Source organism: Nomascus leucogenys, chromosome 8, assembly GCF_006542625.1.
Source record: "Nomascus leucogenys isolate Asia chromosome 8, Asia_NLE_v1, whole genome shotgun sequence".
Lineage (NCBI taxonomy): Eukaryota > Metazoa > Chordata > Mammalia > Primates > Hylobatidae > Nomascus > Nomascus leucogenys.
The window spans coordinates 34,085,718-34,107,543 of record NC_044388.1 but is presented as its reverse complement, the minus strand read 5'-3'; the positions used below and the strand labels follow the sequence as shown (position 1 = coordinate 34,107,543).

At 40.2% G+C, this 21,826-nt stretch overlaps 1 protein-coding gene across 4 annotated transcripts in view; it reads left to right on the top strand.

The window, feature by feature from the left end:
- Positions 1-21,826, top strand: part of KIF13B (kinesin family member 13B) — a 205,198-nt gene that overhangs the window by 3,029 nt on the left and 180,343 nt on the right. For all 4 annotated transcript variants that reach the window (XM_030817055.1, XM_030817053.1, XM_030817054.1 and 1 more), the window contains exon 2: positions 14,594-14,687. In XM_030817055.1, coding sequence (XP_030672915.1) covers positions 14,594-14,687 — 94 coding nt within the window. The remainder of the gene's footprint in view (positions 1-14,593; positions 14,688-21,826) is intronic.

The window sequence follows — 21,826 nt, the reverse complement described above, 5'->3', positions numbered from 1 at the left end:
GTCAGGAATATTTTTCTAGTCATACATTTAACATTACACTAACAAAAGGAAAAAAGTTCACATACTTTCTTCATCCTACAGCTTTTCGTTTCCATGCCAGTTTGTGCTCACGTGTATGTAATTTTACGTAATTTTAATATTACAACCTTTATTTTGCCTTTTTTCATCTGAGATGCAAAGCTAAACTAGAGAAAAAGGGGTATATTTTTGTCACAAGATCAAGTTCTATTTGCAGATATTGTTTGTTTTCCAATGTCGTTGTTCAGACTGTACAGCTAAACAGATAATTCTTGTGTGCTTCCATGCGCCGCACAGAACACCCATTCATACATTATTAACCCGTCTAATCATTACCGGAGCTGAAAGTTCTGTAGCTATAATTGGTGGGATTAGTTAGATCAGCAGCATTCTCCTTTCCAGGAATTTGATGTTTTCTAACTTAAGGTGGCTTAAAAAACATTTAATAGGTAAGCAAACATTGACTGAGTGCCTGCCAGGTATCTGGCTTATATTAGATAGGATGAGATCTTAATGCCTTTCCTCAAGGGATTCCCTGTGTTTAAATCTGTATAAGATCAACTACCAAAATAAGTAAATATCTATAAAAGGTGTTTGGAATACCTTTGTTACCTACCTAGAGTAAGGGGGTAGATCCAGGAAACGAAAGAAATGAAGATAGAAACAGTGAAATAGATTATTTCAGGTGTTAGGGAGAATGGACAAGAAATTTATTTCAGGAGATATTTCAAATGAGTTTACTTGGCATTTTCCAATACTTGATGTGGTGAAACACACAGAAGTATGTAGTAATGTCTAATAGAGTCAATGTAGAGTCAGTGCCTTGGTAATCATGATCTAGTATCTCAATGGAGGGACTATTATACTGCGATTAAAATGGTGACAGTCAAAACCATTTAACAAGGAAGATCGTTTTCTCTGTTAGTGGAAAAAGAATGTAAAGCTGTATGTGTAACTGATCAAATCTATTATTATTACTATGTAAAAATCTATACAGGAATGGGCAAGAGCTAGAAAGAAACATGAAAAAATGAAATTGATTGTTCTTGTTAGGGGGATTTTACTTCCGGAAAGTTTTCTTAGGGTTGCCTGTTACCATCATATTCAGTTTCTTAAAGCATGCTTTATGGTTCATGCCTGTGAGGAAATGACTGTCATGGGCTTGAAAAGAAAATGCCTGTGAAAAGATTAGATTAAAAGGGGTAAACAGCTGTAGCAGGCTGCTAGTTACTAAGTGCCAGGTGAATGACAGGGAAATAAGGGAATTGAGAGGAGTTTAGACTTCACTGAGGAGGGTGAACTTTGGTTGGACTTCCAGGGAGGAAGCTTATGATGTGAGCACGGGGGAGGGGATGGCATGGATTCTTCGAGGAGGAAGTATGGCCTGAGAGTGAGGACACAGAGACTAGAATGAGTAAAGCAGGTTTAGGCAGCAGAGATGAGATCTGCCTGCCAGAATGGAGATTCTGTGAGGATAGCTAGAGAATGATGGGACGGGAAAAGTCAGGTGGATTGCAGGAAGCCCTGAATGCAGCCAGGCCAGAAGTCTGGACCTAGGGTGGCTGGTCCACGCACTCTGTTTTGCTTCTTGGGACCTTGTGTGGGGCTTGGACACAAACACAACGGAGGAAGATTGCTAGATCCCAGAGCAAGATTGGAAGCTTCAGTAGATGACCGATTTCTGGCATAGCTGGGCAGGATTTAAAAGCGCTTGCTGAAAATGAAGCCTTGTGAATAGGAAGCTTAAGGAAGTCGGTCAAAATTAAGCAGCTGTGAATCAACAGGCAAAGGAAAAACCCAGCAAGTGCGAGGAAGCTTAGAAGATGCTGGTAGTCAGTGAAGACAGAGGTGACCCTTAAGAAATGAAGGGACAGGAGAAGGTGGCTTTGACCCCTGGGGTCATTGGTGATTCTTCAGTCTTCTCAGATCAGTGACAGATGTGGAGCCAAGGAGGACCGTGGATGGAAATTTCTGGCAGTATTTGCTAAAACAGAAGATACTTGTTTTGTCAGCATCTGCTTGGTATGCTAATGGTGAGTGAGACACACATGTATTACAACATTGTTTTGTTTCTACTGTCAACTCAGTGACTGAAATTTGGATATAAGCACATAGGGCCAGAGGAGGCATTTTGAGAAGAAGGTATACTCTTAAATTCTTTTCTCCAAATCTCCTGTTTTTTTTGTTTCTTTGTTTTTATTTATTTATTTTGAGACAGGGTCTCCCTCTGTTGCCCAGGCTGGAGTGCAGTGGCATGATCATCACTCACTGCATCCTCAACCTCCTGGGCTCTAGCAATATTCCTGCTGCAGCCTGCTGTGGAGTTGGTACATAGGTGTGCACAACCATGTCTGTCTAATTTCAGTAATTTTTGTAGAGATAGGGTCTCACTTTGTTGCTCTGGCTGGCCAGACGTCCTTTCAAGAAATATACATTTATAATATAAAATACAATGTTGTTTAATTGGCATTAGCTTTTACCCTCTCACCTCCATAAAACAATTAACTGTCTGACGTTTCCACTTTTTAAGTGCTGAAAATGGAAGAAACCACTGACAAAACTATTAATTAAGGAGATGGATTGAAGTGCTGATTGAGTGAAAATGGATGTATTGATCTCTATGCTTGCTCATCACGTTCCCCTTGTGTTTGGCAGAGCATGTTCTTAAAAAAAAAAAAACTCGACCAAGATGAGCAGTGTGCCTTGTGACCCGGGAAGTGCATGAAACTAACTGGTCCACTCCACGCAAGTCCATGACTTAACTGTATGGGGCTTTCTCTCTCAGGAGATAAAGATATCTTTAGAAAATGGTATCCATTAGTCATTCATTTCAACAGTGTTGTTTGAAGAAAAAGAAAATAGCTGCTTTTTGACAACTTTATATTTGCGAGCAATGGAGTTCAGTGCTTTTTAATGCATTATTTTATTCTTCAAACCAGACTTTGAAAAGGAATTGTAGGCCAGGTGTGGTGGCTCACCCCTGTAATCCCAGCACGTTGGGAGGCCGAGGTGGGTGGATCACTTGAGGCCAGGAGTTTGAGACCAGACTGGCCAACATGGTGAAACCCTGTCTTTACTAAAAATACAGAAACTAGCTGGGTGTGGTGGCGAGTGCCTGTAATCCCAGCTACTCAGGAGGCTGAGGCGGGAGAATCGCTTCAACCTGGAAGGCGGAGGTTGCAGTGAGCTGAAATTGCACCACTGCACTCCAGCCTGGGTGACAGAGCGAGACTGTCTCCAAAAAAAAAAAAAAAGTAGTAATTGTAGCATTTCTATGTAACAGAACCTCAGAGAGGTTAATTAACATTCCCAGAATTACAAAACCCACCTGTGCTTTTACTACAATGTTGGACATGATTATCTTTAAGGGGATCTTGCAATCCTGAGATTACACCATTTTCAAAGATGTGCAGGATACGCTGGAAGCATAAGTCTTGATCTTCCATCAAAGGAGCTCCCAGTCTTGTTGATAATAAGATGCACGTGTGAGTTCGTTGGAAGAATATATGTACCTAGGGCACTGATGGCAGCCAATCATGAATTAAAGAAATGGGGGTGGAATTTGAGAACAGCACAGAAGACAGCACGAGCAGGCAGGCCCCTTGGCTACAAGTCCCACCAGGGTGACGTGGAGGAATCCAGATGGGTTTGCACATACAGTGGGTTTGTGTTGGCATCTGAGGATCACTGAACTTGGGGAATCCCCTGCAAAGTCTCTGCTTTAGATGACTAGGTGAATGCTCGTGTCATTAACTGAATCAGAAGCACAGGAGAAGCAGGTTTTAGGGTGGAGGTGTGGGAAATGATGAGTTCTAGTCTCAGTCAACAGTATGTCGTCAGTGCTTATGTGCTGTGTACCGTGCCTGCAACTATGAATAAGATGCAGTGTGTGCCTGGAAGCAACTCAGCACAATTGAGTTTTAGGTGTCTGAAGTGCAGCCAGGTGGATGGATCCAGACGGCCATTGTGAATATGAGTCTGAAATGAAGGGACTAGACATAGGTGTAGATTTGGGAGTCATTACTGTAGGTAGAAGATAGAGCACCTCAGGTGTGTCTGTGACAGAGGCAGTCACAGAGGCCAAGAAGAGCAACCTCAGGAGAATCAGGTGAAAGCAATGCTGTGGATGCCTAGGGAGGAAAAATATGTCAAAAGAGTGAAAGGTCAGCAATCACATGTCACAGGAATGGCTGCGTGATTAACACAGAATTGTGTTCAGTGGATTTGGCGTTATGATGGTCAGTGTTAATTTTCAGGATAATTTCACTGAAATGAATTAATTAGTGTTGGGCATTGGCAGTGGGCTGAGGAGTGAGTGGGCATGCCAGTATGGAGGCAGCGAGTCTCAAGAACATTCCTCCGAGAAGCTCCAGGTAGAAGGGGAGGGTTCAGAGTGGTACCTGGAGGGGTAGGTACCTTTTTTTTTTTTAAAAAAAAAATTTTTGGAGATATTTGAACCTTGTATAGATAGAGCCAATAGATAGAAGTTTTTGAAATATGGGAGGAAGAGAATAATTATATAATGGGAAAGCCCTGGAATTTCAAGCTTAATTTTCTTGATGGGGTAGAATGTGAGGTTATTGAAAGTAGGAGGAATTGGGTAAGCTGGGGTCTTCTGAGTAGTGAATGTGTAGGAATGTGGTTGAAGGACCCTAACTGTATTTTCTATCTGTTGAGGGTAGTGGGGTTATCCATTCCGAGTTTTTTCTTCTTGGTTTTTAGATATAAGTCACATCCCCAAAGTGTACCATTCACTGGGTTTTAGTTTACTCACAGACTTGTGCAGCCATCGTTAGTATACAATTCCAGAACATTTTCATCACCCCACAGAGGAACCTTGTAACTGTTAGCAGTCACTCTCCGTTTCCCACTTCCCAGCCCCTGGCAACCACTGATCTACTTCCTGACTCTACGGATTTGCTTATTTTGGACATTTAATACATGGAATCCTATATTATGTGGACTTTTGTATCTGGCTTCTTTCACTTGGTATAATGTATTCAGGGCTCATCCATATTTTGTCATGAATCAATACTTCATTCTTTTTATAGCTGAGCAACATTCTGTTACACAGATATGCTGTGTTTTGTATTCATTCATCAATTGATGGGCATTTGGCTTGTTTCCAGTTTTTGGTTATTATGAATGATGCTGCTTTGAACATTTATGTACAAGCTTTTGTGTAGACATGTGTTTTCATTTTCCTCAGATATGCATATATATAGGAGTGGAATTTCTGGGTTTAATAACTAACTTTTGAGGAACTGTTTTCCAAAGCATCTGAACCATTTTACATTCCCATAGAAATGCATGAAGGTTCCACTTTCTCCACATCCTCACCAACACTTGTTCTTGTCTCTCTCCATGAGTATTGCTATCCTAGTGGGTATGAGGTGGTATCTGATTGTGGTTTAGATTTGCCTTTCTCTGATAGATAATGTTGAGCATCTTTTCATGTGCATATTGGCCGTTTGTATAGCTTGAGAGAGATCTCTATTCACATCTTCCCCTTATTTCAAAAACTATGTCTTTTTATTACTGAGTTGTAAGACTTCTTCATACATTCTGTATACCATTCTGTTATCAAATAGATGATTTGCAAATATTTTGATTTTATGGATTTCCTTTTCACTCCCTTGTGTCCTTTGATGCATGAAAGTTTTAAATTTTGATGAAGTCCAGTTTATTTTTAGTTGCTTGTGATTTTGCTGTGATTTCTGAGAAACCATTATCTAATGTCATGTGGATTTTCATTTGTTTTCTTCTAAGAGTTTGATAGGTTTAGCTCTTACATTTAGATCTTTGATCCAGTTGGAGTTTTGAATGTGGTGTGAGGTAGGGATCCAACTTCATTCTTTGGCATGTGGATATCCAGTTGTTCTAGAACCATTTGATGAAAAGACTGTTCTTTCTCCATTAGATTGTCTTGGTACCCTTGTCAAAATCAATTGACCATAACTGTGACAGTATGTTTCTGGACTTCCAATTCCATTCCATCAATTTATATATGTCTTTCCTTATGTAAGTACCACACTGTCTTCATTACTTTACCTTTGTAGTAAGTTTCAAAACTGGGAGTCAAGTCCTCTGACTTTGTTTTTCTTTTTCAAGATTGTTTTGGCTATTCTAGTTCTGCCTTATGTGGGTTTTTTTTTTTTTTTTTTAGACAGTCTCACTCTTCTCACCCAGGCTGGAGTGCAATGTTGTAATCTTGGCTCACTGCAGCCTCTGTCTCCCAGATTCAAGCAATTCTTCCGCCTCAGCCTCCCAAGTTGCTGGGATTGCAGGTGCCTGCCACCCTGCCTGGCTAATTTTTGTATTTTTGGTAGAGACAGGGTTTCACCATGTTGGCCAGGTGCCTTATGAGTTTTTTAAATACCTGTTTCTTAGTCTTCTGAGGTTGATTGGTTTCTTTTATAAACTGTTTATTTGTTTAGAGATGGAGTCTCATTCTGTTGCCCAGGCTGAAGTGCAGTGGTGTGATCATAGCTCACTATGGCCTTGACCTCCTGGGCTCAAGATGTCTTCCCACCTCAGCCTCCCAAAGTGCTAGGATTACGGGCATGAGCCACTGCACCCAGCTGATTCGTTTCTTGAGTATGAGCATTTTATGTTTTTGGTCACATAGGATTATTTTGTTTTCAGATATGGGGTCTTGCTCTGTTGCCCAGGCTGGAGTATAGTGGCACAATCATAGCTCATCACAGCCTGTAACTCATGGGCTCAAATGTTCCTTCCATCTCAGCCTCCTGAGAAGCTGGGCTACGGGTGCATGCCACTACACCTGGCTAATTATTTTTTTAAAATTTGTTTTAGGGATAGGTTCTTGCTGTGTTACTCAGGCTAGTCTTGAACTCCTGGCCTCAAGTGATCCCCCTGCTTCAGACTCCCAAGTAGCTGGGGGATTGTTTTAATTATTTTCACACTATCACATCTCCTCTCCTAACCTGGCATCTCATTCTTATGTTGGCCATGTTAGAGCTCAGTTGTATTTTAACCTTTTATTTATTTAATACATTTTCATCTCCACTAGTAACAATATAAAAGTAGTGATTAGGATATTTTACATATCTCTTTTTAGAAAACAAAGACCAATTTGTTTTTTACTTATATGGTATCGCATAATTTTTTTTCTCCCAGGGTCAGCAGATCTCAATAAAAAAGGGGGTCCCAAGTAACTTATAAATAGAACAAAGTAGTATAAGTAGTGTTTCCTGCTATGCCATTAAATATTACATTCTAATTGGGAAAACAAGTCCTTCCTACATAAATATCATTGATGAATATTTTATTTATGAACATGGATAGACATGGAAAAGTATTGGGTATGTGACACTAATTGGTTGAAAATAGGATCACATGTCGCATGCAAAGTTTGCGGTTGAATAAGTAAATCTTACAAATAGCTTATTATCTACCTTTAAAAAAATGAACCCAAATGAATTTAAGAGTAAATTATAGTTAGATATTTAGGAACATGACTGGTAGGTAAAGGGAGGTACACCTATGTTTCTGCATAGTAGATTTGGTTTGGAAATTATTATTAATTTTCTGGAGAATTAGAAAATTAGAATTAGAAAAGCAGATTGTTTTGTTCAAACTGAGAATGATGCATTTCCCCAGATGGAACATGAGTTATGTAAAGGGAGTCTCCCAGGCCCTACCTGTATTTTACTATGATGTCACTGGGTGCGAGCCATAGCTGATGTGTACATCGAAGAAAGACTTGTTTTAAATTATTGTTCACTTTTACAAGGTGACTAATATGCTGGCTGAATAAACTGAGTTGTCAACTGTTGATATTTTAATATTCATTGTGGGGAATTTGCCCTGGAAAGGAATCTTGTTTGGGAAATAATACGGGATCTTTAATGTTGGTGGAATAAATTAATTTCTTCCTTTTTTTTCCTTCCTCCCCTTCCTTCCCGCTTCCCCCTTCTCCCATCCCCCTTCCCTTTTTCCTTTTTTTTTTTTTCCTTTCTTTCCTTTCCTGGCTCATGGGTATGTCAAAGCATTTGTGGTTCTGAGTACTGTAAAGCTTGATTACTCACGAAATAAACTTACAGTACTACTTTAAGATCACTCTGGTTTTTAATTGCTTCTTATACATAGTACTAATTAAATTATCTTGTTATTTTAGGCTTCACTATGAATACACTGTTGTCCGTGTGTTACTTACAATAGTATTGAGTGCTATATTTTGAACTGTGAAATACAATATAATATTTACCATTTTAGCCTTTGAAGTGCACAGTTCAGTAGCATTGAGTACATTTCACATTGTATCACCATCACCACCATCTATTCACAGAATGTTTTTCATCTTGCAAAACTGAAACTCCATCTCCATTAAGTAACAACTCCTCTTTCTCATTTTCCCCCAACCCCTCATAACCCCCATTCTACATTGTGTCTCTATGAATTTGACTACCCTAGGTACCTCATATAAGTGGTATCACAGTCCTTTTGTGACTTGCTCATTTCACTTAGGATGATATCTTCAAGGTTCATGATATGGTGCGTCAGAATTTCCTTCCTTTTTAAGGCTGAATACTTTTCCAGTGTATGTATATACATTTTGTTTATCCATTCATTTGTCAGTGGGTGCTTGGGTTGCTTCCACATTTTAGCTACTGCTATGAACACGGGTACACTTTGGTGCTGTTTTTACAAAGGCAGTGCATAGCAGCTAGGCTCTTTTTAATTTAGTATTTTAAGCCAAGAGAAAGGTGTTGATCTTTTGGATTTTTGGTAGGTGTTTTTTGTTTGTTTTTCCAGGCTAAATTTAAGGCTTAAATTTGTAACTGCTATTTAATCATTGTTTTGCCGTTTTTTTTTTTTTTCTTCCAGACAGGGTCTCCCCCTGTTGCCCAGGCTGGAGTGCAGAGGCGTGATCTCGGCTCACTGCAGCCTCTGCCTCCCGGGTTCGAGTGATTCTCCCACCTCCGCCTCCCGAGTAGCTGGGATTACAGGCGCCCATCTCCACACCTGGCTAATTTTTATATTTTTTTAGAGATGGGGTTTAACCATGTTGTCTACGCCACTGCTTTGCTTTCAAAGTGCTATATACAGCAAGAAGTTTTCAGTGGCGAGTGTGTCATATTTAAAATCTTGTAGCAACACAATTTAATTCAACTAGTAACATTTGATGGTACACTAGCTATAGCATTTTATATCAAAATGTGTTTCATTTTAAAACGCTTTTCATGTATCTGACCCTTAAGCTTGCTTCAGATCTCACTGCCTTTATTTGCTTGGGCACGTGTCCTAGATGTTCTGCCCGTATACATATTCTCAACAGTCCTTTGAAAAGCCTTCTCTTATTATCCTTCAATCGACAGGGTTGGGGTGGGAATTTTATTTGACAAAAAAGATTGAAATAGTGAAGATGGTTGTTTACATATTAAAGGCCATCTTTGATGGGTGTTAGATGCAAGGGACATTTGTAAGTTGCCATCTCTAGGACAAAATGAGTTTAGGTTAGATGTGTTAGTTATTAGGTGATTTTTTTGTATTATTTCGGATTTTCTAGGGATTGGTCCCTTAATCATATCATTTAATTCTTCCAAGTTACTGGTTTTATCGGATGACATGCATGGTTTAGGCGGTGGCAGAGGGAGAAGCTGTTAAGAGCATAGGAGAGAAACATGAATACTGAAGGACAGTATTTGGCTCCCTTCTTAATTGAAGATAATTTGAAATGAAGGAACTGCACTATTGTGGGGGAAATATTTGATGAACCACCCATTTTTTTCAGGCCTGCATTCTAGGTGTATTCTGTATGAGAACTGCACTTGCAATTCTTCTGTGCAGACCAAATGTTCTTGCAAGAAACTAATGACCAACTTTGTGGTGGGTGGTGAGTCACAGTAGATTTCCGGAGAGTTGATAATGTGCTTGTGTATGATATAGATTTGACTGTAAGGAGCCAGCTGATACAATATGGTCAGATTCCATTAAGCAGTGGTTTTAAGAAACTCTCATGGACCTCTGGGCCTGAGGAAATGAAGAGGTAAAATTGCATGTTTGAAAAATTGTTGCAGTGTGGCTGAGACTTTCTTGCAGCATTTCTGTGATAGTCTAGAGCAGATTTAAACACAAAACATTAGAAATAGACTTTAATGCTAGTTGACCACAGTAGAACAGATTTGCCTTTTTTGGGTTAGTGTTCCACATTTAGGTAAAACATAGCTCTAAAGTTTTCCTTTTGATTCTCTTTGCTCTTTGCTTGAAAAATGTGTTGGCTAAAAGAGAGACCACTAACTACTTAGTACTTTTTGAATACGTATTTGAGAATAAATGTAAAATAACCGATGTGAGAAAAGTTAAGTTTTGGCCAGCACAGGGAAGGAAGTTTTTGTTTTGTTTTGCTTTTTTGCATTTGGCTTAATTATGTGGGTTAAAGTGAAAAAACAATTACCTTTCTTGAGACTGGAAACACTCTTAAGTTATAATGAATATGACATTGTCATTTGGCCAAGGTTCTTTAGGAAGTACAGAATAACTCTGACATGGTATTGTTCCTTTCCTTAGAGCTTATCTTTTTTTTTTTTTTTTTATTTAAGGACGGAGTCTTGCCCTGTCGCCCAGGCTGGAGTGCAGTGGCGTGATCTTGGCTCACTGCAACCTCCGCCCCCTGGGTTCAAGTGATTCTTGTGCCTCAGCCTCTCCAGTAGCTGGGACTACAGGCACATGCCACCACGCCTAGCTAATTTTTTTGTATATTTAGTAGAGACGAGGTTTCACCATGTTGGCCAGGCTGGTCTCAAACTCCTGATCTCAAGTGATCCACCCCTCTTGGCCTCCCAAAGTGCTGGGATTACATGCATGAGCCACTGTGCCCGGCAGAGCTTATCTTTTAGTAGCGGAGATAAGGGAAACAGAAACAGTTTCATACTTTGAGTCAGAAAAATATAAGAATATAAAAATATGAGAGCATAAACAAGCCATGGTCTTTACTTTTTTAGAACAGCTGTATTGAGACATCATTCATGCCCCATACAATTCAACCAATTCAGTGTTTTTAGTTTGCTCACAGTTTTACAGCCATCAGCACAATCAGTTTTAGAACATTTTCATCAGTGCCGAAAGAAAACTGTACCTGTTAGCAGTCACTCCTTGGCCCTAGACAGCGCTAATTTATTTTGTCTCTATAGATTTCCCTATTCTGGATATTTCAAGTAAGTGGAATCATACAATGTATGGTTTTTGATGACTGGCTTTTTTCACTTAGTGTTAGCTTCATACACAGTGTAGCTTGTATCAGTTCTTGATATAGTATCACTGTGTCTCCACCCAAATCCCATCTCGAATTGTAGCTGCCATAATTCCCTTGTGTTATGGGAGGGACCCAGTGGGAGACAATTGAATTATGGGGTCAGTTTCTTCCATACTGTTCTTGTGGTAGTGAATAAGTCTCACAAGATCTGCTGGTTTTATAAGGGGAAACCCTATTCACTTGGCTCTCCTTCTCTTCTCTGCCGCCATGTGAGATGTGCCTTTCACCTTCTGCTATGATTGTGAGGCCTCCCCAGTCACGTGAAACTGTGAGTCCATTAAACATCTTTCTTTTGTAAATTGCTCAGTCTCGGGTATGTCTTTATCACAGTGTGAAAATGGACTAATACAGTTCTTCATTCCTTTTTATTGCTCAGTAGTGTTCTGTGCTAGGGATATACCACATTTACCCATTGGTCAGTTGATGGACATTTGGGTTGTGTCCACTTTTTGGCTGTTATGAGTATCCAAATAATGGTACTGTGAACATTCGTGTACAAGTTTTGTGTTCTCATGGGTATGTATCTAGGAGTGGAATTGCTGGGTCAGATGGTAACGCTGTTTAACTTTTTGAGGAGCTGCTGGACTATTATCTGAAGTGACTGCAACATTTTACATTCTCACCAGTAATGTATGAGGGCTCTAATTACTCCACACCCTTGCCAACCCTTGTGATGATCTGTCTTTTTGATTATAGTTATCCCAGTGGGTGCGAGGTGGTATTTCATTGTGGTTTTGATTTGCATTCCAATGTTGAATGGTATGGAACATCTTTTCTGGTGCTTATTGGCCATTTTTGTATCTGTTTTGGAGAGACGTATATTCAGATCCTTTGCCTATTTAAAAATTTGATTGTCTTTTTTTTTTTTTTTTTTTTTTTTGAGACAGGGTCTTACTCTGACACCTAGGCTGGAGTGCAATATTGCCATCACAGCTCACTGCAGCCTTGATCTCCCTGCCTCAAGCCATCCTCCTATCTCAGCCTTCTGAGTAGCTGGGACCAGAGGCTCCCACTACCATGCCTGGCTATTTTTAAAAACTTTATTTTTGTAGAGACAGAGTCTCTGTGTTGCCCAGGCTGGTCTCAAATGCCTGTGCTCAAGCAGTCCTCCCAACTTGGCCTCTCAAAGTGTTGGGATTACAGGCGTGAGCCATTGCACTTGGCCTATTTGTCTTTTTATTATTGAGTTGTAAGGGTTCTTTATATACTGTGATGCAAGTTCCTTATTAGATACATTATTTGCAAATACTTTTTTGATTCCCTTTTTCACCGTCGATGGTGTCCTTTGAAGCACACAAATTTCTAATTAAAGAAATTTTTTGTTTTTAAGAGACAGGATCTCTTTTGCCCAGGCTGTAGTGCAGGGCACAGTCATAGCTCACTGTAACCCTGAACTCCTGGGCTCAAAGGATCCTCCCACCTCAGCCTCCCCAGTAGTTGGAACTATAGGTATGTACCACCATGCCTGGCTAATTTTTTGTTGTTTTTTTAGACGTGGGGGTCTCACTATGTTGCCCAGGCTGGTCTTGAACTCCTGGCCTTAAACGATCCTCCCATCTCAGCCTTCCAAAGTTCTGGGATTACGGGCATGAGCCACCATGCCCAGCCCCAGAGTTTTTAATTTTGATGAGGTCCAGTTTATCTTGTTGTTGTTGTCTGTGTTTTGGGTGTTCATTTCCTAACCCAAAGCCATGTGGATATACACTTATGTAGTCTTCTAAGAACTTGATAGTTTTAGTTTTTACATTTAACCCTTTGATCTGTTTGGAGTTTTGAATGTGATGTGAGGTAGGGATCCAACTTCATTCTTTTGCCTGTGGATATCCAGTGTCTCACCATTTGTTGAAAAGACTATTCTTTCTCCACTGGGTTGTCTTGGTGCTGTTGTCAAAATCAATTGACCATAAATGTGACAGTATATATTTCTGGGGACTCAATTCTGTTCCATCGACTTATATATGTCTTTCCTTATGTAAGTACCACACTGTCTTGTTTACTGTGGCTTTTTAGTAAGTTTTGAAATTGGAGAGTGAGTGCTCTCTTTTTCTTTTTCAAGATTGTTTTGTCTATTCTGAATTTTTTGCATTTTTGTATGGATTGTCAGACCTTGTTGGTTTTTGTAAAAAAGCTAGTTGAGATTTTAATAGGATTGCCTTGAATCTTGTAGATCAATCGGGGAATATTGTCATCTTAACAGTATTGTCTTTCAATTAATGAATATGCAGTGTCTTCCCGTTCGAGTCTTTAATTTCTTTAAAAAGGATTTTTTTTTAAACTGATATATCACAGTTGTACATATTTTTGGGGTATATGTGATGTTTTTCTTTCTTTTTTTCTTTTCCCCTGAGACAGAGTTTTGCTTTTGTCTCCCAGGCTGGAGTGCAGTGGCACGATCTCAGCTCACTGCAACCTCTGCCTCCTGGGTTCCAGTGATTCTCCTGCCTCAGCCTCCCTAGTAGTTGGCATTACAGGTGTCCACCACCATGCCCGGCTGATTTTTGTATTTTTAGTAAAGACAGGGTTTCATGTTGGCCAGGCTGGTCTCGAACTCCTGACCTCAAGTGATCCACCCGCCTCAGCCTCCCAAAGTGCTGGGATTACAGACGTGAGCCACCGCACCCGGCCATGTGATATTTTGATACATGTATACAATGTGTAATGATCAAATCAGAGTAATTGGGATATCCCTCACAAGTCTTTAATTTCTTTCAACAGTGTTTCGGAATTTTCAGTATACAAGTCTTGCATTTCTTTTACAGTTATTCCTAAGTATTTTGATATTTTTGATGCGATTATAAATGAAATTGTTTTCTTAATTTCACTTTCAGATTTTTCATTGCTGGTATATAGAAACACAACTGATATTTATATATTCTTGTATTCTGCGTAACTTGTTTATTCTCATTTATTCTCAGATTTTTAGCGGATTCCTTAGGATTTTCTCTGTCTTAGGATTTACTTCTTCCTTTCCAATCTGGATGCCCATTGTTTATTTTTCTTGCCTAACTGCCCTAACTAGAATTTCTAGTACAGTGGTGAGTAGAAATTGGATAGCAGACACCCTTGTCTCATTCCAGAAGTAGGGTGGGAAGCTGCCCAGTCCTTCACCATTAAGTGTGATGTTAGCTGTGGGTTTTTGTTGGTGCTCCTTATCAAGTGGAGGAAGTTTTTTTTATTCCTACTTCATTGAGTGTTTGCATTATGAGAGAGTATTGAATTTTTGTCTTTTCTGAATTTTGCCTTTTCTGAAATAAATTACTTTTTAAAATGACTGTTCTTCTTGTTTTTTATCCACAGAGATTGACTTGCATACCAAATGTGTGGTGGATGTCGATGCAAACAAGGTTATTCTTAATCCTGTAAATACGAATCTTTCCAAAGGAGATGCCCGGTGAGTTAAGAAACAGTGCTATGTTCGATGGATGTTTAAGTAACTGGAAGCAACTGTGGCTGCTGAATTAAGTTGCATTGAATAAATATCGAATGCCTACCCTGTAGAGACATATTGCCATCTTCTGTGAGCCTGTACTCAAGTTGAAGGGGTGAAGTCTATAATATGGGATGACAGTGTGCCTGAATGAGTATTAGAGGTAGTAATTGTATTAGAAGCACAGAGAAGAGAGTGAGTGTTACATTGAGAAGCAATTGAAGAAGGCTTCTGGAAGGAGGTGCAGGATTAGCTAGGATGTAAATCGGTTCCTTAGCTTGAGTGGCTTTTACTTCTGGCAGTTCAAATGCTGTCAGAGCCCATTTCAAGTGCTATCTTCATGAAGGTATGCCTGCAGCCCTCACTGATTTCTTTCCTCTAAACACCTGTCAGTTATAATCTGTCCTACCTAATTTAATGATATATAGATTGTTTTGGATTGTAACTTCCAGCTGTACAGTGGATTTTAATGTCTTTGGGGGAAAGAGACTCGGGGGCTAAGGATGAATATTTGCGCATCGTTTCTAGATGTGGATGGTAGTATGAACAAAAGGAAAGGGAACAACATGAATTTGGGGCAGGAAAAGATTATTTTGGGTTTTCTTAGTAAACGGAGGACAGTAAATAAGCTGGGATCAGATTACAGAAGACCTGGAAAGCAGATGAGGAAGTTTGGCCTGTATTTTTGTCAGTAAGATTTTGTTTTTGACAGTTTTTGAGTATTATGATTGAGGATCAAGGCGGATTAGGAAAAGTTGTTGATTGGCAATGTAGAGAATGGGGATTGAGAGTGGGAATAGGCTGACCTTTTCTGGAGATCAGCTGTATCAGAGATGTTTTTGTACTGGCCCTGAAAGTGGAGAGGACAGGTGAAAGACGTTTGGCATGAGGCTTTGTGCAAAGGAGGATTCATAAATCCTTCTAGAAACAGTGCTGTATTTGGCACTTTGCAGATGTTCTTTTGAGTTGAGTTGAAAAGAGCACTGGGCCGGGTGCAGTGGCTCACGCCTGTAATCCCAGCACTTTGGGAGGCCAGGCGGGCGGATCACGAGGTCAGGAGATCGAGACCATCTTGGCTAACACGGTGAGACCCTGTCTCTACTAAAAATACAAAAAATTAGCCGGGCGTGGTGGCAGCCACCTGTAGTCCCAGCTACTCGGGATGCTGAGGCAGGAGAATGGCGTGAACCTGGGAGGCAGAGGTTGCAGTGTGCCAAAATCGCGCCACTGCACTCTAGCCTGGGCGATAGAGCGAGACTCCGTCTCAAAAAAAAAAAAAAAAAAAAAAAAGATCCCTGGATTTGGAGAAAATCTGAAATAGAATCCTTCATTGTGTTATCATAGTGAGTTATTTTTAATTTTTTTGAACCTGTCTTACGTGTCTCACAAAGGTTTTTTCCCACAAAGATCAAATAAATTAGTGATTTTTAAAAGATCTTGAAAAGTGTTCTGTACATGGGCAGGTTTATTGTTATAGAGACACATACAGCAAAATGTATAGCTTGATGAATTTTCATAGTGAACACATTCCTTATAATATAAGTGGCACCCAGATAAGAAACAGAACGTTGCTAGCATGGCAAGAGACTACATCAGGAGAAGTAGTTTTTCTTTTTTTTCTTTTCTTTTTTTTTTTTTGAGGCAGAGTCTCACTCTGTTGCCCAGGCTGAAGTGCAGTGGTGTGATCTCGGCTCACTGCAAGCTCTGCCACCCGGGTTCATGCCATTCTCCTGCCTCAGCCTCCCAAGTAGCTGGGACTATAGGCGCCCGCCACCACACCAGGCTAATTTTTCTATTTTAATAGAGACAGAGTTTTGCCATGTTGGCCAGCCTGGTCTCGAACTCCTGACCTCAAGTGATCTGCCTGCGTCGGCCTCCCAAAGTGCTGGGATTACAGGTGTGAGCCACCACACTGGGCCAGTTATTACTTTTTTTTTGTTTTTTTTTTTTTTGAGACGGGTCTTGCTGTGTTGCCCAGGCTGAAGTAAAATGGTGGCAATCTTGGCTCACTGCAACCTCCGCCCCACCAGGTTCAACCAATTCTCCTGACTCAGCCTCCTGAGTAGCTGGGATTACAGGCATCCACCATCACACCCAGCTAATTTTTGTATTTTTAGTAGAGAAGGGGTGTCACCATGTTGGCCAGGCTGGTCTCGAACTCCTTACCTCAAGTGATCCGCCTGCCTTAGCCTCCCAAAATGCTGAGATTACAGGCGTGAGCCACCACACCCGACCAGTTACTACATTTTTAAGCCAAAATGTATTCAATTCAATACTTGAGTATAGATGTCTACCAAGAAATTACCTAGTTCTAGAGAAATTTCAGCTTTGCAAGGTCAGAAACTTTATTTTACTCAGTGTGCTTAATGTTGAGTGGAGCCTTGGGGACTAACATTTGGGGACTAACATGCCATCTCTTTTTTTTTTTTTTTTTTGAGACGGGAGTCTCACTCTGTCACCCAGGCTGGAGTGCAGTGGCGCGATCTCGGCTCACTGCAAGCTTCGCCATCCGGGTTCACGCCATTCTCCTGCCTCAGCCTCCCAAGTAGCTGGGAATATAGGCGCCCGCCACCACACCAGGCTAATTTTTTTTTTTTTTTTTTTGTATTTTTAGTAGAGACGGGGTTTCACCGTGTTAGCCAGGATGGCCTCGATCTCCTGACCTCGTGATCTGCCCGCCTCGGCCTCCCAAAGTGCTGGGATTACAGGCGTGAGCCACCGTGCCCGGCCCTAACATGCCATCTCTTAAGGAGACAGGCAGGACCTCTGATTTTATGTTTACAGTGAATAAAATATTAATCTCAGCAATCCCCTCTTCTCCTTCTTGGTATCAACTAATTGGAAAACCAGGTCAAAACATTGCTGTGAACATAGGATAAGAACGAAAGGACGTTTTTGTCAAATATGGAAAAGATAAATGACAGACTCTTCCTATTCCACACCACTGCTCAGAGCACTCTCGTGACTGAAATACTTGAATCCACCAGATCAGTCTAGTTCTTCTGTGTATAATCCTGGATACACATGGATACATTTTATCACTTATTTGCTCACGCAGAGCTGTACTTCTTATACTACTAGAACAATTAATATCTTTTTGGAATTATCTTCTTCCCCTCAATTAATTTTCTAGATGAGTTCTTGGGATTTTCCAAATCTTCGTCAGCAATATATTTCTAAATTGCTTCCCTTTAAATGACTAAATCTTTAGGCCTTATTTTATTTGAATTATATCTTAAAACTTATTAAACTTTTATCCTATAATAAATTTTTGTTGTTGTTGTTTGGAAGCCATGGTGAGATTGTAATAAAACATTAATGCCTGTCACCATGGTAGGGAAAGTAGTTTCTTTTTTGTTTGGGGTTTTTTGTTGTTGTTGTTTTAAATTATACTTTAAGTTTTAGGGTACATGTGCACAACGTGCAGGTTAGTTACATGTGTATACATGTGCCATGTTGTTTGTTTTTGAGACAGGGTCTCCCTCTGTCACCCAGGCTGGAGTGTGGTGGCACGATAAAAATAGTTTCTTAAGCTAAGTTTTATCTTCTATTTTTGCTTCTTTCTCTCCTCTACCCACCTAACAGGCCTTTCTTGCTAACTCTGGCTAAAAAGTTAATTGGTATACTTAAAACGTTGCCTTAAAAGGGATTAAGGTACATTTTCTCATGGAGAGTGGGAGCCTCCACAGTATGAATCTTTTGTGTTATAAAAGTTGAGGCATAGGTGAGTTTGGAAAATGGAGTGCATTTTCCCATAGGAACTGTCAGTTTCAAGTGGAAAGTTTAACCTAGTAACTAGTTTAACCCACAGCTCGAACATACTTTTTTCTTTTTTGTCTCGTATCTTTTTTTAAAAAATATATTTTGTCTCAATCTTCGCATTTCACTGCAATAATATTAAATAGCTGTGTACTCAATGTGTACTCAAGGGCTGAGACTGAATAAAATGAATAATCATTCTTTCTGCTTTAGGGAGGACATTCTTATGTGGAAAAGGCTTTTTTTTTTTTTTTTTTTTTTTTTTTGAAGCGCACAGTGACTGCTGCTTCGCTGTGGTGTCTTCGTGCCCAGGGCACCAGCAGTTTCCTCTCCATCATGTTCGTGCCACCAGCACAAATGTCAGCACAGTGAGGAAGGCAGATGCCTCAGTATTGTTATGAAAATAATCCCAGCCTCCAGACTCTCTGAAAAGCTCTGGGGAACCCCCCAAGAGTTCTCAGACCACAATCTGAGGGGTTTAATCCAGTTTATAAGCTTCTAAGAACCAAATAGATGTCCCTGGTTTATTTTTTTAAAAGATTTATTGAGATATGATAGTAATACAATACAATCCGCCCCTTTAAAGTGAATCCTTCAGTGGTTTTTATTACACTTACTGAGTTGTGCAACCTGCACACTATCTGCTTGTACGTCATTTTTATCACCATGTTAACTAATCTGCTTTCTGTCTCTGTAGATGTGAGATTTGCCTGTTCTGGACATTTCCTATAAATGAAATCATACATGACGTGGTCTTCTGTGATTGGCTTCTTAGCATCAGGTTCTTGAGGTTTATCCACTTCGTAGCATTTATCAATGCGTCATTCCTTTTTATGATGAAATAATAGTCTGTTCTATCACATTTTGTTTATCCATTCATCAGTCGATGGACGTTTGGATTGTTTCTACTCTTTTGGCTTGTGTACAAGTCTTTGTGTGGGTGTGCGTTTTCATTTCTCCTAGATTCATTTCTAGTTATGGAACGCTTCTGGGTCTTGTGATAACTGTATTCTGAACATTGTGAGGAATTGCCCAACTGGTTTCCAAAGCTGCTGCATCATTTTACATTCCCACCTGCAATGTGTGAGAGTTCAAGTTTTTAAAAACTCTCATTTACTGTAAAGAAAATGGAGGTAACTCTAGCTAATTAAAGAGTGCATATCCTGCCTCAAGGCATTCAGATTACAATGAAAAAGCAAAACCAAACATAGTGCTGTCCAAGCCAAACACTCCTGGCCAGATTCAGCCCTTAGCTACTGATTTAGAACCCCGGGTTCTGGTAAACTAGATTCTGGCATACTTCTCTATTGAGCAGTACCTACTTATTTTAAAACAAGGTTTTGAAAAATTTGAGCAAAATTAAAAAATATACAAAAAGTTATAAAGAGTGAAACACTTTTATGTACCTATCAGTTTAACAAATCCTTTCCAATGTAATTTAAACCTATGTGAACTGCCTTCTGTTCACATAGGAACTCTTTCCCTCTCCACCACAGTTAACCACTTTCTTGAATTTGATCATCTTCTTTCTCTTGTATTTCTTTACATTTTCACTTTATGGAGGACATTCTTAAGTGAAAGAGGCTTTTTTTTTTTCTCCCTGCTGCGGGTACGTGGTGATGAAGCGCACAATGACTACTGCTTTTTTAAAGCATATTTGTAAGTTGTTTGCCCAGTATTATGTGTACATGAATGCCTTTTTCTAGTGAAAGGCCAGATGGGTGACTCGAAAAAGTTTCACTATTCTTATAAAATATAATGCATGATTTTTAAAGACCAAAAAAAAATGTTAAAAGGAGCTAAAAATAATGTCACCCACTTAGCTTGGGGGAGAAAGTTCAAACTTGGTATTTTATCAAATGTCCTGTGCTTTCTTTCTTTTTTTTTTCCTCTTTTGTGTTTCTTTTAGATTCCAGGGGTGCACATACAGGTTTGTTACAAGGGTATATGGCGGCCGGGCGTGGTGGCTCATGCCTGTAATCCCAGCAGTTTGGAAGGCCAAGGCGGGCAGATCACTTGAGGTCAGGAGTTCAAAACCAGCCTGGCCCACATGGTGAAACCCCGTCTCTACTAAAAATACAAAAATTAGCCAGGCATGGTGGTGGGCACCTGTAATGCCAGCTACTCAAGAGTCTGAGGCATGAGAATTGCTTGAACCTGGAAGGCGGAGGTTGCAGTGAGCCAAGATCGTGCCACTGCACTCCAACTTGGGTGATAGAGTAAGACTCAGTCTCGAAACAAAACAAGCAAACAAACAAAAAAAACAAGGGTATATTGTGTAATGTTGAGGTTTGGGCTTTTTTTGATCCTGCCATCCAGACAGTGAATATAGTACCCACTGGGAATTCTTCAGCTCTTGCCTCCTCCTCCTTCGCTTCCCCCTTTTGGAGTCCCCAGTGTCTGTTGTTCCCGTCTTTGTGTCCATGTGTACCCAGTGTTTAACTCCCACTTACAAGTGAGAAGATGCAATATTAGGTTTTCTGTTTCTCTTTTGTCCTTTTAAACAAAATCAGAACATAGGCTTTCCCCTCTTGTCTTATTTGGGATGAATTTCAAGGAAGTGTGCTGTGAAAATTGTTGTAGTATACTTCCAGCTCTTTTAGAGACTGAAACAGGGAGCTATACCTCCTCAGAGGTGCTGCTTTAAACATCAGAACCAAAACCTGAAAGGAAAGAACACCTCTGTATAAGTTGCACTTTTCAGTTCCTTGGTCAAGTGTGAGTCCATTTTCTTCCTTAGCCCTCTGTCTTCTATTATGTGTGTGTGGTTTGGGGGGCGGGGCGGCGGGTATGCACATTAACACAGTGCTGAAGACATCAGCCTAGAGTTTATTCTGTCTTTTTCTTTTCTGTTTTGTTTTGTTTGTTTGTTTGTTTTGAGACAGGGTCTCATTCTGTTGCCCAGGCTGGCGCGTAGTGGTGTGATCACTGCTCACTGCAGCCTCCACCTCCCAGGCTCAAGTGATCCTCCCATCTCAGCCTCCTGAGTAGCTGGGACTACAGGCATGTACCACCATGTCTGGCTAATTTTCATTCTTTTTTTGTCCTCTCCACCCCCAAGTGAAAGATTTTGAGACCAGAACGTTTGGAGGTTGAAAGCATTTGGAGGTTTAGGTGTCAAGATCTTCATTAACCTGAACACTGATTTTTTTGGTGTTCTGTGGGTTGAGTTATTCTTTAGAGCAGGTGGGGAAGATCCTCTAACATGGATGAAAGTAGCCACAAACTGCACAAATAGGCAGAGACTTCTTGTTTTACAGTAAAATATGGTGCTGCCCTCTTCATCCCCCATGTGGCATGTTTAACCTAATGAACAACAGACAGTGTAAAGGTTACAGCTGCCA